Raw genomic sequence first — 15,270 nt, forward strand, 5'->3', positions numbered from 1 at the left:
ATACTGTAACTGAGGCATGAATCATAATCCGATAAGGAAGATAGGAGGCTTAATGCAGCTCGCAAAGGTAACCTGAGTCACGTGACATTTGATGAAATAAAAAAGTAACTTTATTAAGTTGATTAAATTGAATTTATTTAGTTTCATAAATGAGTTTATTACAGTTAGATGTCTCCCACTTGTTGCTTATTTTAAAGTACATTGCAGAAAATATCTGGTCGAGCAGTTTGCCGAGCAGACTGTGTATTCTCTGCAGTACAGACTGTTTGTTGGCAGAGAGCGAGAGAGGGAAGTGTTGTCTGAGCAGAGAATAGGACTCCGAAGGCTTAACAATAGCAGCCATATAGATACATTGGCACCAAGGGCCCCGTTGCCATGGCTCCCTGGTGGTCTAGTGCCTGGGCGGCCTGGGTTTGGTTCCTGTTAAGGAAACGCTGAGGCGACACGTGACGCCTCGCATGCCAATTTTTGGACGGAGTGTTAATAGATTTGTGTCATTCTTCCCCGTTGCCATGGCTGCGACTCATATTTTTGTACATTCTTCACGACAATCAGGAACTCTGAATGAAGAGTGGCTCCTAGATGTTTAACCAGGGCTTCATCCAGCTGGGCTTTCAGGCCACATATCTCCCTCTGCATCAGTTCCTTCTCATATTGTTATCAACTAATTGCTTCCTACCAAATATCACTAGGGTCTTCTGCTGCAGCACCTTGTATTGATCCAGTTGTAGTAGGAATGCATTCGTTCAGTGATTAGGTTGTAAAGCACAAAGAGCTGGTGTGGAGTCACCACAGTACGATGCCATGAGTGTGAGCAGGTTTGTACTAAATAGCAGCCTTGCTGGGTTTTTGTGTCGGAACATGTAGATAATCATAACCTGGTTTCTGATGGGGATCCACTGATGGGGATCCAACACCCCCGATCGGCTAAATACACAGTGTGGTGTACTGATATTGGAATTTGGTTAGAAAAAAAACAAAAAAGAATATGCTGGTATCCGATTGGTTCTCTGCATCAGCAAAGACCGTGAGTTGCAGAATCAGTACCAGGAGAGAAAAAGGTGATTGGTGTGTTCCTTAATGAAACGGTGATGTTGTTTATGTAAACATCTTTTATCTTTACCCATGTTTCCCAATAGCGTCTGTCAGCGTGTGCCATCTTTAACATTCTTTAAGTTAAAGTTACTAGGAGGAACTTTCATTTTGTGTTGATTTACTTTGCAATCCCTGTGGACGAAAGCGCTAGTGTTTCCGAGCACCAGAGTCCCTAAAGAAAACCTCTCATTTAACTTGACGGCAGGGTCTGACGGTCAATCCTGGTTGTGGTTCTCGCGTGCGTCTCTTCCCTCCAGCGAGCCCAGCAATACCCCCCCCCCCCCCCTCTAAATCCACGGCGCTGTCAGTGGTGCTGAAGAAGCAGACTGTTTTTTTCTGTGCAGTCCAGCCCTGCGTCCCGGGGCCTTGGAAAAAAGAAAAGAAAAGAAAATTGGTTTGTGATTAAAGCGCACCTCCTCATGATGAACCTGCTGTTCTCTGCAGGTGTAATTGGCACCTTTTTTTAAATGATTAAGCGATTAAAGCAGACAAACCCACACAGTTCTCCAGTCGGAGGATCGTGGAGACGAATCATTACTGAGTTGATTGCACATTCTTCGGTAATGAATAGAGATCCTCCCCGATGGGAGCGGTAGATGGAGGGAGAGTAATTAGGTGTTATGGATGGTATACCTGCATACCGTCTCTCCACAGGCGGTGAATGTTACGACACCGTGGAAAGTGGCAAACTCTCGAAACAAGGCAGATAAGACAGGCTTTCAAACAGCCTTCAGACAGATTTATGTTGCCAATGTTTGAATTCACTCAAATAATATATTGTTTAAGAGTGATTACAGAAGATTTATAGTTCACTGTCAACTTACACGAGGTGTGTATTGGAGCAATGTAGTTTTTAAGAGTTTAATTTTCCCAGGATTTTGAGTTTATTTGCTTTTTTGTTGAGAATTAGATGAGAGGATTGATGCCACTGTGGGGTTAATATTAGCTTAGAGTAGTCAGTGGTACAAAGACTATAACCACAACGTGTCATTTTTACACTTCGTTCTTCTGTTTGTGCCAAACAAACGACATAAAACGTGTGTAAGAAAGTGAGCTTTATAGGTGCTGGTAGGTCTCAGCTAGCAGACAAATACGCATGTTCACCAAAATGTCAAACCACTTCTTTAAGCAGTAAACTGGAGGAGTGAAAACAAAAGTTGTTTTTTTAAAACGTAGGTTCTGAAGAATTGTATTATTCATTTGTCAGTTTGTCTTCTAGCAGGACCTGTCACATTACACATTGTCTTTTGATCCATTGCTAATTTAAAAATATTGATTATATCAGCTTTAGAGGATAAAGCTGGTGATATTCCGTCTCTTTCAAAGCTACAAAATACGTGATTTCATCTTCTCAAAATGAAAAGTATTTCGCTAAAAACGCTGCGAACTGTAGTTTTTAGTCCCCAGGTTTGCAATGGAATATCTTCGTCTATGGATGAATCCACGTTTGGGGCTGTGGTGAGTATTTTTGGCAACAGGAGGGTGAAAGTATGATGGACTCAAAATAAACTCCAGTTCCCACAGTCATGGTAGTGAAGGATGGCATGTCACACAGTGTGCTACATAACAGCACACATCTTTCTTGGTAGTGGGATGAATTAATTGTTTTTGGTCTTTTTCCCAACAAATGAACCAACACAGAATATTTCCAGTCTTACCCTTGAAATATACGCAGCATCATAAATCCTCAGTCGAGGATACGGCTGCTTTACGGCGTTGTGTTTCGCTGCTCTAGCCGTATGAAATGAAAAGAACTGTGGTTTAGGAGGGGAAAGTGACTCCTCTTTATACAGCCACTCACCTTTTCTTCCACATGTAATTATTCATAGAAGCTGAGGCTGCTCTCGTGTTGCAGTGGAACTGTAATTACCCCCCCCCCTCGTCTTTATTGCTGTCTGTCATAACGAACATTACACTCCCGTTATCACAGAACATCCCTCTCTCTTTTTGTGCTGAAACACTTTTATTTCAGAGTTAATGAGCCACAAAGTGTCTTAACTCTGCCTCTCTGCTTCTATCTGAATAACTGTTCCTCTCTGCTCATCCCTCCCTCGTTTTGTATCCACCTTGCCCTCTTGCACTCTATTTCTCTTACAACTTCACTCTCCCTCCATCAGTTTCCACCTTTGCACCTCTTCTCTTTTGACACTTGATTTAGATAAGTTCAGACTACTTCATACCACAGCGAGGGTGCACTGTTGTTTAACTGCCAGAGGGGCAGTGATGTGATTCATCGAAATCAAGGGCTGCAGCCGGCAGACCGTCTGCTAATTGTAGCCTGCCATAAATGAACATCATTTAAAGTGGTAATCTGCAGGTTTTTTGTTTTTATGATTTTGATTGATTACTGTGGTGTTTCTGCTCTGCAATTGCCAGCCAGAAATCTCCTGTCAATCACAATCAAACAGTGTTGGTGGCACAGCTGTGTCTTTTATTGTGTGTGTGTGTGTGTGTGTGTGTTAAGTTAAGGTAAGGTAAGTTAAGTTAAAGTAAAGGAAGCCCCAACAGTGTCCTCAATGAACTCACTAAAGGTTTGTGTCTCTGGCTGTCTGTCTGTTCTCCGAGGTGTCTTATAGCCATTCTCACCTCTGAATCTGGAGCCGACAGCAGACCACACATCTCGGGGGCTGGCAACAAAGCATTATTCACACTCCAGAGAAAACGCATGAAGCCTTTTGAAATTCCACTCGTGCAGTTTAGACCTGGCGACAGCTGTGAATTAGCAGTTAACTGAAACTGCTCCCAGGCTGAGTTCAGATGGCGCTCGGTAGAATTTGCATTTATTGGTGAGTAGTGCCGTGTTTATTCTCTGAGGGTTAATGTGGGAAGGGTCTCCATTTGAATGTCGATGAGTGTTCGTGGTACGTCTAATTTAAAGCGATGGATGGGAGCTGCGGTTTGACACATTTACATGCAAAACATTAGGACACTTTAATTCGGTCAAAGGAGCTGTCAGTCAACTAAAACACTACATGAATATGGTTTGATGCCTCTGTTGAAAAAATAAATCTACAAATAATAAAAGCACTACATTGTAGTGTTCACAGCCATGAGTGTATATATAGAATGACATTTATTATCTTTTTATTTATTTTTTTTGCCAATTGAGCGGCACCGCAACAACCTGTCAACCCAACACTGACTTATTACCTTTGTGTTAGAAAACAGTCGCCTAGTAACTCATTCCAGCAGATTGTAGTTGTGTTTCTGGACAGCTTAAGAATTTAAGTCCAATATTCACTCTGTTTTGGTCTCCACCCACTCCCGAGGGAGATATCGGCCTTTTTAGCTGCTAAATGCTTCACTATATCTTTGGAAAACCACCCAATTGTATCCGCCTTGCTTTCAAACTTGAGGCAAACTGCACAATACATAGTAGTTGGAGTTTCACCCACATCTTCTCAAGCCTCCCAGCTAAACTCTGCTTCAGCAGGTTGTGCCTGTGGAGCGGGGATGTGAACACAACTGGCATCAAATGTGATTTATTTTTTTTTTTTTTTATGGATTCAAGCAGATGTCGAGCTCACGCCGTTGTTGTGCTATTGAGTTCATCGTGATTTAATACTGCTAATGTCAAAACCTTTCATCTGCATTTGCCATTGTCCCACTGTTCCCGCCTCATCGACAGGTATCAAAACAAGAAGGAAGAGGTAAAGTGTTAAAGCCCGCCTCTTGCGTGATTTGATTGGCTGCCTGGGGCCAAGTGTGACATTGACGAGCGGTGAAGACTCGGTTCCTTGTGCTGAAAAGTTGAGAATACTGAAGCAGCATCGGGTTGAATTTAACTTATTTAATTGAAAGAAGAAGAACATGTTTTTTTACAAAGTCTTACTTTGTCTTTGAGTCACTTTTACCCTCCAGTTCAACAAAAGAAGTATGGCTCTTGATGGCTGTTAGGACTCTTTTTTGATCCACTGAATGTCCAAGAAAGTCATTTGATTCCAGGAACTTGTCCTTTTTAATCTTCTCCCTCCTGTTCTTTGACTAAAGCGCATCCTGCCAAGTGTGGGTGGTGAGTGAGGAGATGTTATGAGCAGAAGGAACAATTGATTGCAATATTTTTTATCAAACATCTTGGACGCTTATGTCATCAGTTTAATTTCTAATAGAAAAGAGAGATTCACGCCCCCAAATGTGCATTTCTTTACACAAAAGAAAAAAAGATCATCTACAACACTTCCAAGAACAACTTTATTATGGAACATGAAGATAAAATGCACGAATTAGCAATTTCTAGACGACAATCAAACATACTCGCAGGATTACATTATTCTACAAAAGCAAGTCCAAGGTAGCAGCTTCCAAACTCTTCATCACAGAATCCTATTCATGATGTTTTAATTAACCCAACAACAAAAGCAGGAGTGGCATTAACAATATACAGATAACTTCTCTTGGCAAACAGAGGAGTTACCATAAATAACAATCACTTTAAATACACAGGGAACACACACGAGTGCATGAATCTACTGACACTCAAGGCATTTACAGTATTGGTACAATCATTAAGCAGAAGCTGCCGCATTTTCCCACATACAGCGGTGACTGAACCCTCCCGTTTCAGAGCGAGAGCTTCATCTTCCGCTGCTGCTGCTGCTGCTGCCCAATTACATCCCCCTTGTGGCAGACCGCGCTCGCAGATTCACAAACAGCCGCTGATGTGGCCACGCAACTCCAGCATGTCTAAACATCACACGTTCACCGGCAAAGCTTGTTAAATCCACAGTTCACACATGATACAAAACATTCACTTCACTTTGCATCAACTTCAACACTGATGCTGAGATGGAACTCCGAGTGCTGCAGCTGGAATATATCCACATGTTCTTTATGTTACACTAAGTCTCTGTAACACTATATACAGTCTTTTACATTGTAAAGCATTGAGGTTTACAACCACCTCTGCTGCTCATACACACATTTATTTTTCTAAGTTATGAGAGAATCAAAGACTAATCATTCAAGGGTGAAAGAGGTAAATATTGTATTAAGGGATTATAAATTCTAACTAATTCTGTATTCAAATGTGTCACAAGTTTATAAACATTTCTAACTATTAGAAAACTGAGAGTCATCAATAATTGGTCTCGGCTTTGTGACGTAATAAATTAAGCCTTCACGGCAGCGAAAGTCTCGTTTTCACTTTTCTCACCCCGCTGCAGTGATGTAGAAGTGTTCTCAGGGCTGTGTCGGTACACTGTGACATCACCGGTGGGTGTGGTTACTGTTGAAGCTTTCAACCAGAGAGGGCAGTAAAAACGCTGCTTTTCAGCCTGGTGTTAAGTTTGTCTTCAGTACAATATGAATTCATATTAATAAGTCGTAGATAGAAGGATTTTATTGTATATTCTCTGCATGTTAGGACTTGGAGGGTCATCATTATCTGTTTGGAAGGATTGTTATGATTGGGCAATTAGTAGTGACTCGTAGTTTGTCTCGTTCATCAAAGAGTTCTAATATTTGTACGTCGGCTTACAACAACCCAGCTGTTTCCATCTCATCCACACCTACAGTACCATTTTGGTTTTGATCAGATTCTGGCGTCGGCACAGGAAAGTGACGTCCCTATTCTTAATGCCAAATGCTTTTTCCTCCGCTGATATCAATTAAATAAAATTACAACGGGAGATTGCACGCACGCACCGTTTCCTGTAAATCCCTTGGTGCGTAGATAAACTCGGACCCTAACAGTGAATGATTACTGAACGCAGATCCATTGAATGGCAACTGCTGAAAACATGTCGGCTATAAATGGTGTTGAAAACGGGGTTTGATATTATGAACATTTTAAAAAGACAAATCAAGTTTTGCCTGAGTAAACATCTACCAAAGGGACACCTGGCAACCTAAAGGTTGTCCTACCAAATTACTGATCTGTAAAGCCTTTTTTGGGGGGGGGCTGAAAGCAATTAGTGACAAGTTATAAATCCATTATAAAGTATGCCTTATTAAAAACAGGTATAGATGCTGTGGGAGCTAAAATGATACAATAAACATCATTATGGTACTTTTTGAATTCATATGTACTTCTGCTTCCCCATCTCCACAAACCATCAAGAGATCTTTGCAAAGACACAAACCCCCTGGCCTCCAGAACACACTCGGCACAGTCTGTCTTGGTTTTCACATTGCGTTCCGAGGACTCGTCCTTCGCAATGAAAAATAGAGCCAGTTATGCCGTGAAGGTTCAGGCATGACTCACCCTTTAATAGGCTGTCTGCCCTGAAAACATCAGGGAGGGCGGGTGGCAAACAGTTATTAAAGCTGCTTTTTTTTGTGTGAAAAGAAACTTTTTTTCTCAGCCTAAAATCCCCAAAGTCTGTATAATGCTGAGGAATACGACCCAGCCTGAATTCCACTCTTGGAAAACGTTGAATCAGAACTTGAGGAATGAATTCCGCTCTCCCGAGCCGGACTCGTTGGCGTTATTCTTCTAGTTTCTAGTTTGATCGTGGCATCGACACCATATATCTGAAGTGGGCATGGTGTTTCTGTTCACATTTATGTTTTCGTTTACTCACGCGGTTTATCACGTTGGCAGGTCCGACATGAGACAACAGCTGTGAATAACAGAGAGCTTATCTGTTGTCGTTTGTTGCTTTACAATGTCCGGGATCATTCTCGGCCCTTGTGGATCGGAGACTCTCATTGCGCATCAGTGGCTGTGATCTATGTTTACATGTCCATCCAAAGCAGCCCGGCTTTGAAAAGGTCAGCAGGCACTCAGAGAACAATATTCCCAATTAGCAGAATCCATTAAGTGACATTTTCAAACTCCTTAATCGTCGATTGGCCCTCCTGAAATCATCCGTCTGGCCTTGAACGAACCTCAAGCGTCACTGAAATCCACCTTCCTGTACGCAGAGGGGTTCGGGAACATCATCTTCTGGTCCGACAGCAGCTCGTCCGTGACGGTGAGCTCCTCCAGCTCGGTGGTGAAGTGGTCGGCGCTCTCCACCATCGACGTGTCCTTGACCGCGCTGTACGTGAGGGCCACGCTGTAGGCGGCGGGCTTGTCCGAGCCTTTCCTCCCGCAGCGGCAGATCTTGCGGAAGGCGGCGCGGAACTTCTGCGACATGGCGTTGTAGATGACCGGGTTGATGGCGCTGTTGAGGTAGATGCAGACGCGGCAGAAGAGCAGGAACCAGCTGTCCAGGTAGGCGCGGTCCAGGAAGGAGTTGACCACCACCAGGGTGCGGTACGGCATCCAGAGCGCGGCGAACAGGATCACCACCACGGCCAGCATCTTGGTCACCTGGAGTTAGGCAACAAGGGTTAATACGAGAACAGATGCTGCAGTACAGAGGATGAATGAATACTGTTGAGGCCTTAACACGGAGGAACAAGCTTTAAAAGGTTTTCCAACTTCTTTCTCTTCATGATTTTGATTTCATGATTCATAAAGAGACAATTTCTTAAATTGACAATGAGGAAGTTCTGGCCATTTGTAAATGGTAAAAGGTAAATGGACTTGTACTTGTACACTATAATTGTATAGCGCCTTTCTAGTCTTTCGACCACTCAAAGCCCTTTTACACTACGTTTCATTCACACTCAATCACACACCGATGGCACAGCCTTCAGGAGCAATTTAAGGTTAAGTGTCTTGCCCGAGGACACATCTACATGGACTGGAAGAGCCGGGGATCAAACCGGTCAGGGACGACACTCTACCTTCTGAGCCACAGTCGCCCGTAATCTCAGTTGTTAAAGGGCCAGTTCACCCGAACTACAAGTGTTATATATATATATATATAATTTAACAAAGACCCCCTCTTAATCGTATCAGCGATTAAGCATATGGTTATTTCTCTTTGTACTCTTAGATGCTTACTTCAGACCTGTTTGATAGCGATAAACTGAAACACATTTAATTTGATTGATGACAATATCACTTTGTTTTCCCCTGATATTCATATGTTGCTTTAGCCTGGCTGGCTTTGAGGCTACGTTTGCTAGCACCTGAAGACACGTGGCACATTTTGGTCTCCCATCGTCGTTCTCAATAGAACCAAATTCAAACCTTCGTCATATTTGTCTCAATTTAGCTAGTTTGGGGCTTGGCGCCACTTGGGCGATGTGGACTGACTGCAATGTTTCTCCATGCTAGCCAGCTAGCTAGATGGCTAATGAGCCAAGCTAAATAGCAGCAGGAACGGCCGGTGAGTGAAGTGACTGATTCATAATTGACGTGTCACAATCCGTTTTTTATTTATCCGGCGCTTTTACGTTTGAAAGGCATGACTGCTCTGCAGATGTGCTCAGTTTGTCAGTTTTGACAGATTTGGGTTTAATCTATACAGTAAATTGTATCGACACATGATTAAATCGAGACGTGACATTGGAACATCAACATACATAATACCCAGCAATCATCATTGCATACCTGTATCAAAAACACCAAAGAAAATAAGAAATGATTCATTTACATGAATTCCTTTCTTTACAGTTCATATAATAAGCATATGGTTTTGTTATAGATATACTGACAATTTTACCCCCGAAAAAGGAAAACCATGATGGAGATGGGTTTGCCTTTTTGCAAGAAGCACAAGCATCTTTAAACCCTTGTTTTGAACACAGGGTGCTTCTGTGGCATCCATCTGAATCATAATTAAGGACCTTTTTCCAACACTGTGTTGGGAGGCTTGCTCTCTCCTCTATTTATTTAGTTACTTACAGTGGTGCAGGAAGTACAGCACTCAGGTGGTGTACTTACATTTGTGTAGCAATACCCCACTGTAAAAACATGTATGCTGAAAAAATGCCCCTTTGAGACGTAGCCTACTTTTATACATTTTATTACTGTATTATTTTAGTAATGCAGTATTAGTGATACATCCATGTGTGAGCGCCATTTATTACACTGAAATGTACTTGGATACATTTCCAGTCGCACCATTATCAGATTTTTTATTCCGTTTTTTTTAAGACATAAGCACGCGCCACCCACCTGTCTGCGCGAGGTCGCGGTGGAGCTGGAGTGGCGCGAGTTTTTGCAGCTGGTCCTCTTGTTGTTGGCGCCGTCGTTCGGTCCGTTCTTCTTCTTCTTGTCTTTGGAGTCGGAGGGCAGCGGGTTGAGGAAGAGGATCCGGGCGATGAGGCCGTACAGGACCGCGGAGAGCAGCAGCGGCAGCACGAAGAACACGCCGAAGTCGAAGAAGTAAACGGGCAGGTAGAACTTCCTGGGCACCCTGTAGCCGCACACGACGATGGTGACGTTGTCGTACACCAGCTGCTCGATGTCCGACAGATAGAACCACATCACGCAGTACAGAGAGGTGAACGCCCACACGAACAAGATTATCTTTTTGGCTCGGGACAGCGTGCACAGGAACTGCGCTTTAATCGGATGGCAGATGGCGATGTACCGCTCTATGGTGAACGCGGTGATGGAGCACGAGGACGCGTTGATCCCGAGGTACTGGAAGTAGGTGATGCAGAGGCACCCGTAGTGGCCGAACACCCACGACCCGAAGAGGCTGTCGGTGATCGCCGGCATACCGGCCGCGGTCAGCACCATCACATCGGCCACCGCCAGACTCACCAGGTAGCAGTTGGTCGGAGTCCTCATGTGCTTGGTCGTGAGCACCACCAGCACCACCATCACGTTGCCGACTAACCCTAACGCACAGATCACGAGGAGCAGTACGCTGCTGATCACTTTGAACTGGAGGCTGTAGTCCGTCCACAACCCTAAAGTGCCGTTGAGCCCCGGAGCTGCCGCTGTAAAGTTTTCCATCTCGACGCTCGAGCTCCAAAACTCCGCGGGGTTTGGTGCCTCCTGACGCGCCAGACCGGTTTTTACGCGCGGTGGAAAGCGAGAGATGAATCAACGCTGCGGGTCCGGGGAAAAGTGTGTATCGGTCCAAAAAGAAGAGAAAAACAAAAAAGAAAACTCACAACTGCACCCAGTCGCGTGCTGCACGTGAAAGCATCATAATGTGACAAAGAGCCGCTCGGACTCTGATGTATTCTCCGCGTTCGTGCTGTGCGTAAAAAAAAAAAAAAGATCGATGCGTCGCCGAGTTCCTGTCAGAACAAACTGCGTCCGTCGCCCAGATGGCGGGTTGGTTTTGAAGCCTTGCTCTTGGCACGGGCTCTCATTACGCATGCGAGGGGATTAGCCCATCATGACATTTTTGGACACCAGAAGCCCCCCCCCCTCCAACAAACAAAAGCTGCTCAAACGCCACAATGTACCAACATATTTATGTGTGTTCTGCTGGGATTAGTTCATTACTCACAGAAGGCTGCAGACATCCGTGTGAGTGATGTTTTATAAAGATGATTTAAATGTGTAATTCTGTCTCTGGACCACATTGAGAGAGTTTGACCCTGAAAATCAGAACTCACTTTGTAAGATTTGTGCAGATTCATTGCAGTCTTGACGACCAGCTCAACAGGCTGCCACTTTAATAAGAAAAAAAATGCAGCATTATGGAATGAACTGCAGTCTAAAAAATGGTTCTATGTGCATCCCTTCAGGTGAAGGTACAGGCGGTTTCTCATTTTTATAGCGGGTGCTCTTATTTTGGAAGACGTTGGAGTGGCTTGTTCACACTAGCAGGATTACATTCACAGAAGGAAGTTAAAGAAGTGTCGTTACGTCCTGAGTAATGTTGTAAAATATGAATGTCTTAATCCTTCCTTGGAATATGTCCAAGTTACAGACGATGGATGGATCCTTGGCATCGATCTAGGAGGAAAATGCTGACCAGTCTTTATTAAGCAAAGTGTCTATACATCATCACTATAAATATGTTTTTCCCCCTTTTCCAGTTGCAATTAAGATCATAGAGATTTTGATCATTTTGATCAGATTTTGACACCCAAAACAAGTCTTTATATCAAATGATCCCATTAAATGTCCATATAGTTTATTTAAAATCTTACTCCCAATATGAAGAAAATACTATATTCTGCAGTCAAATTCATAAAATACTGACCGTATATAAGTGTTAGAAGTACACGAATATAACAGACCTCAGTGGTACTACAGCTCTGACTAAGATTTTAAAAAGAGGGTTTAGATTCAAGGAAGACGGTTTGTTTTACATTGTATTGTTTCACACGTCCAGTCCTCCATGCCGCAACATCTTGCGTCCTCGTTTTGACCATCACATGTGACACACGTCTTTACCATACCTCACTTTGAAGCACCGAGTAAAACATATTTAGTTACCGCTAAAAAGGAAACTTTCAGCTGATTCAATATTAAAAAACAATAGTTATCTGTGAAGTTGAAAGAAATAAACCAGCGCTCGCCAGCATGAAAAGCACAAAAACAAATAGCACAGATCTGCAGTGACCTGCATTAGCCGCCCTGCTGTCCAACAGCATGTGTGTGCAGCGGCCTGTTCTCTCTGCACACCACACTGTGGAGGTGGAGAAGCTCTCCTCCACACCAACTGTGCACGCGCTCCCCACAGAACAGAGCTCATCACACCAACACACTCTGTTCACGGCCGTCGTGCTGCGAGCACTGAAGCTGCTATAGAGCCGTCCATCCTGAGCAACAACAGGTGGACCGGGACGACAGGGAATTACATAATGATGACGCCCACCCCCCTTTTCTTTCTCCCATGATTCCCATTATCGCTCAGCGGTGAAGGAAGAGTGCGTTTTAGCTCAGTCTCTTGAATGAGTCTATCTTAGTTCATCTGCTGTTTGGTCCCGTGAAGTTGGCAGATACCAATCTGCTGTGATTAATTAGGCGGATTTGTTTGTTAGCAGCAGTGTTTTGTGTTTTGTTTTTCTAAATTGATTTAAATTAAGGTCTAAGAATCTGTTTAAGGGGAGTAAAAACATGTCACTAACGCATGTCACCATGAATCTTCCCAGGTTAATAACATACATTAAGACCGTTACTTTAATGGTTTTCTAAAATGTTATGTATACATTTACAGAACACAAATCTGAACATTTGATAAAGCCAGTTCTTTTTGTCACTCCATCAATCAGAAAATACTGTCAACAGCCATAAAACAAAACTAATCCTCCATGCTTTTGGTAATAGAATGTTTCATAAATCAGGCTATGATATATGAACAGACCCCTCTGTAAAAACCTTCAGAATACAGAGAGGAATGAAACTGTAAAGTTTGGTGTATGTAAGAGCTGCTGAAGTGGAGATTTCTGGATCAGAGTCTGAGAGAAAACTCATTTAGAGAAAACAGCCTTAAAGAGATGTTTAGTAACAGACACGTTGAAGACGCTACAGATGAATATGGTAAAAACATAACTAATAGATATCACCATGAATCTTCCCCAGTTGATTACTGACATTAAGACAATATTGTTTTGTATTACAAGTTTTCTGAAATATTGTGGTTAAATATGCAAATGAGGCATTATCTAATGGTAACTTTTGGTGAATTTAGGAGAAATCTACAGACGCAAACACGCAAAGTGGTACAACATGCTCAAACCAATGCCAATTTATCAGAGACTCATCATTATTGTTTTTACAGTTCAATAGTGCCATCATATGCAGCTCCTGTTGCTCGAGTACATAATTCAAATCATAGCAGCAGTATTAGGAAGCAGAAAAAGCTGTGGAAAAGGAGTGAAAGAGTTGTACTGCCACCCAAAGGACACACCTGAGCAGCACCCAACGTGACACAAACCCAAAGAGCAATTCTGCCTTCATTTGAGGGCAGTGTGGAGGTGAGGAGATGACCACAGACGTGCGTTCTGATGTCGTTGAGAACAGTTGTAAATGTGACTACGTTATTCAGACAGCAGCTCCTCAAACATGACTTTAGAGATGTAGTGTTTGCTCTTCATATCGCGTTAGAAAAGATCATTTGATTTTTCTTTGTATTAAGGGGGGATTTATTCAGATATATTTGAACATCAATTTATCGAAATATACATATATGTATAACATTGGTAACTAGACAATTCCGCAGGACATTTTGACAGCGTGTCTGCTGCCCGAAGACGTCGCAATATATATACACGCCGATATTACCGGTAACTAAGCATGTATTTTGAAGGTAAACCACATGCTCTGTTTCACTGTGAGAGACATGTAGAGAATACAATGGTTGTATTGCCTTGTTTTATTACCACTTCAACAGGAAATGAATCAATGAATGACTGAAAGAATGTTCTTAAAAATGTATTATCAATGTGTCATGCATAACTACACTCAACCCACTGACAATAACCACTTGGGCTTACACGTAACCATAAATCCATACAAGGCAGGACCAGAGTGCAGTGTGCACATTTTAATAGAAAAAAAAATACAAAAACAACTAAGCTAATTCTGAGCTTAATGTTACGATAGTTACTCCAAGGGGCTTTTATTTTGAAAGGGTGGGACTGGGTTGGCGAGAGAGGGGCAGAGGAGACAGAATCATAATGTTTGACACACATACACAGAGGTTATTAAATGACAAGCGTGTGTGTGAGAGAGAGAGAGACAGAGATACAGTTTACATGGTGAAGAAGTCAGAAAAACAAAGTCATGTACACATAACAAGACGATCACAACATTGTTGTTTGGCTTATAGCAATATACAAACAATATAAAGTATTATGCGGTGTAATATCCAAGTGAGCATCTTTAATTCCGTTGAAAAGACGTCTATGGTCTCCGGTGAAAAGACGTTCAGAACTGGTCTAAAAGTGAAAATGTTTTTCTAATACTTGTTTTATTTACAGATGTCCACCGTGAAAATATGACAGACCTTCTGAAACCGGCTCCTGTGTGGCTTTGACAACGATTTAACAAAGGAAAGGGAGATTATGGTTGTATATAAAGAACATTGTTTATGTTGTATTTATAATTGTTGCTTAATAAATAAAAAGTCACTGTTGCCTGTGTCGCTTGGTCTTCTTTGTCCTGTAAGTGGAAACTGATGATGTGTTACGATGATTAATTATTTGATTGCTGATTATTATAGATATTGACTTTTTTATCATTTCATTTTGCGTATCTTATTAAATAACTGCAATATTACCGGGGGATGTGATCCTAAAGGGTTTCATCTCTACTTTAATGTACATTACTAGACAACTAACAAAGGGAGGCCAGCCGAGGATAGCTGTAGAAGATATGTCCATGACCAGAAGCCCTCCCAAAATGAGGCGGTTTCATTGCACCTTACCCAAACTAAATGTCCGGTTGAAATGTGGCCATAGTACACAAATAATGATAGTTTA

General features: G+C 42.5%; 1 protein-coding gene across 1 annotated transcript; it reads right to left on the bottom strand.

Moving 5' to 3' along the window:
- Positions 1-7,924: 7,924 nt before the first annotated feature.
- On the bottom strand, positions 7,925-11,592 carry trhrb (thyrotropin-releasing hormone receptor b). Its single transcript, XM_076106066.1, has 2 exons — positions 10,049-11,592; positions 7,925-8,350 (listed from the first exon to the last, which is right to left on the bottom strand). The coding sequence occupies exons 1-2, from the start codon at positions 10,835-10,837 to the stop codon at positions 7,925-7,927; spliced, it is 1,215 nt and encodes a 404-aa protein (XP_075962181.1). The 5' UTR covers positions 10,838-11,592.
- Positions 11,593-15,270: the final 3,678 nt, after the last annotated feature.

The sequence above is a fragment of the Anarhichas minor genome, unplaced genomic scaffold, assembly GCF_050575085.1.
Source record: "Anarhichas minor isolate MPS153535 unplaced genomic scaffold, ASM5057508v1 ptg000033l, whole genome shotgun sequence".
Taxonomy (NCBI): Eukaryota; Metazoa; Chordata; class Actinopteri; order Perciformes; family Anarhichadidae; genus Anarhichas; species Anarhichas minor.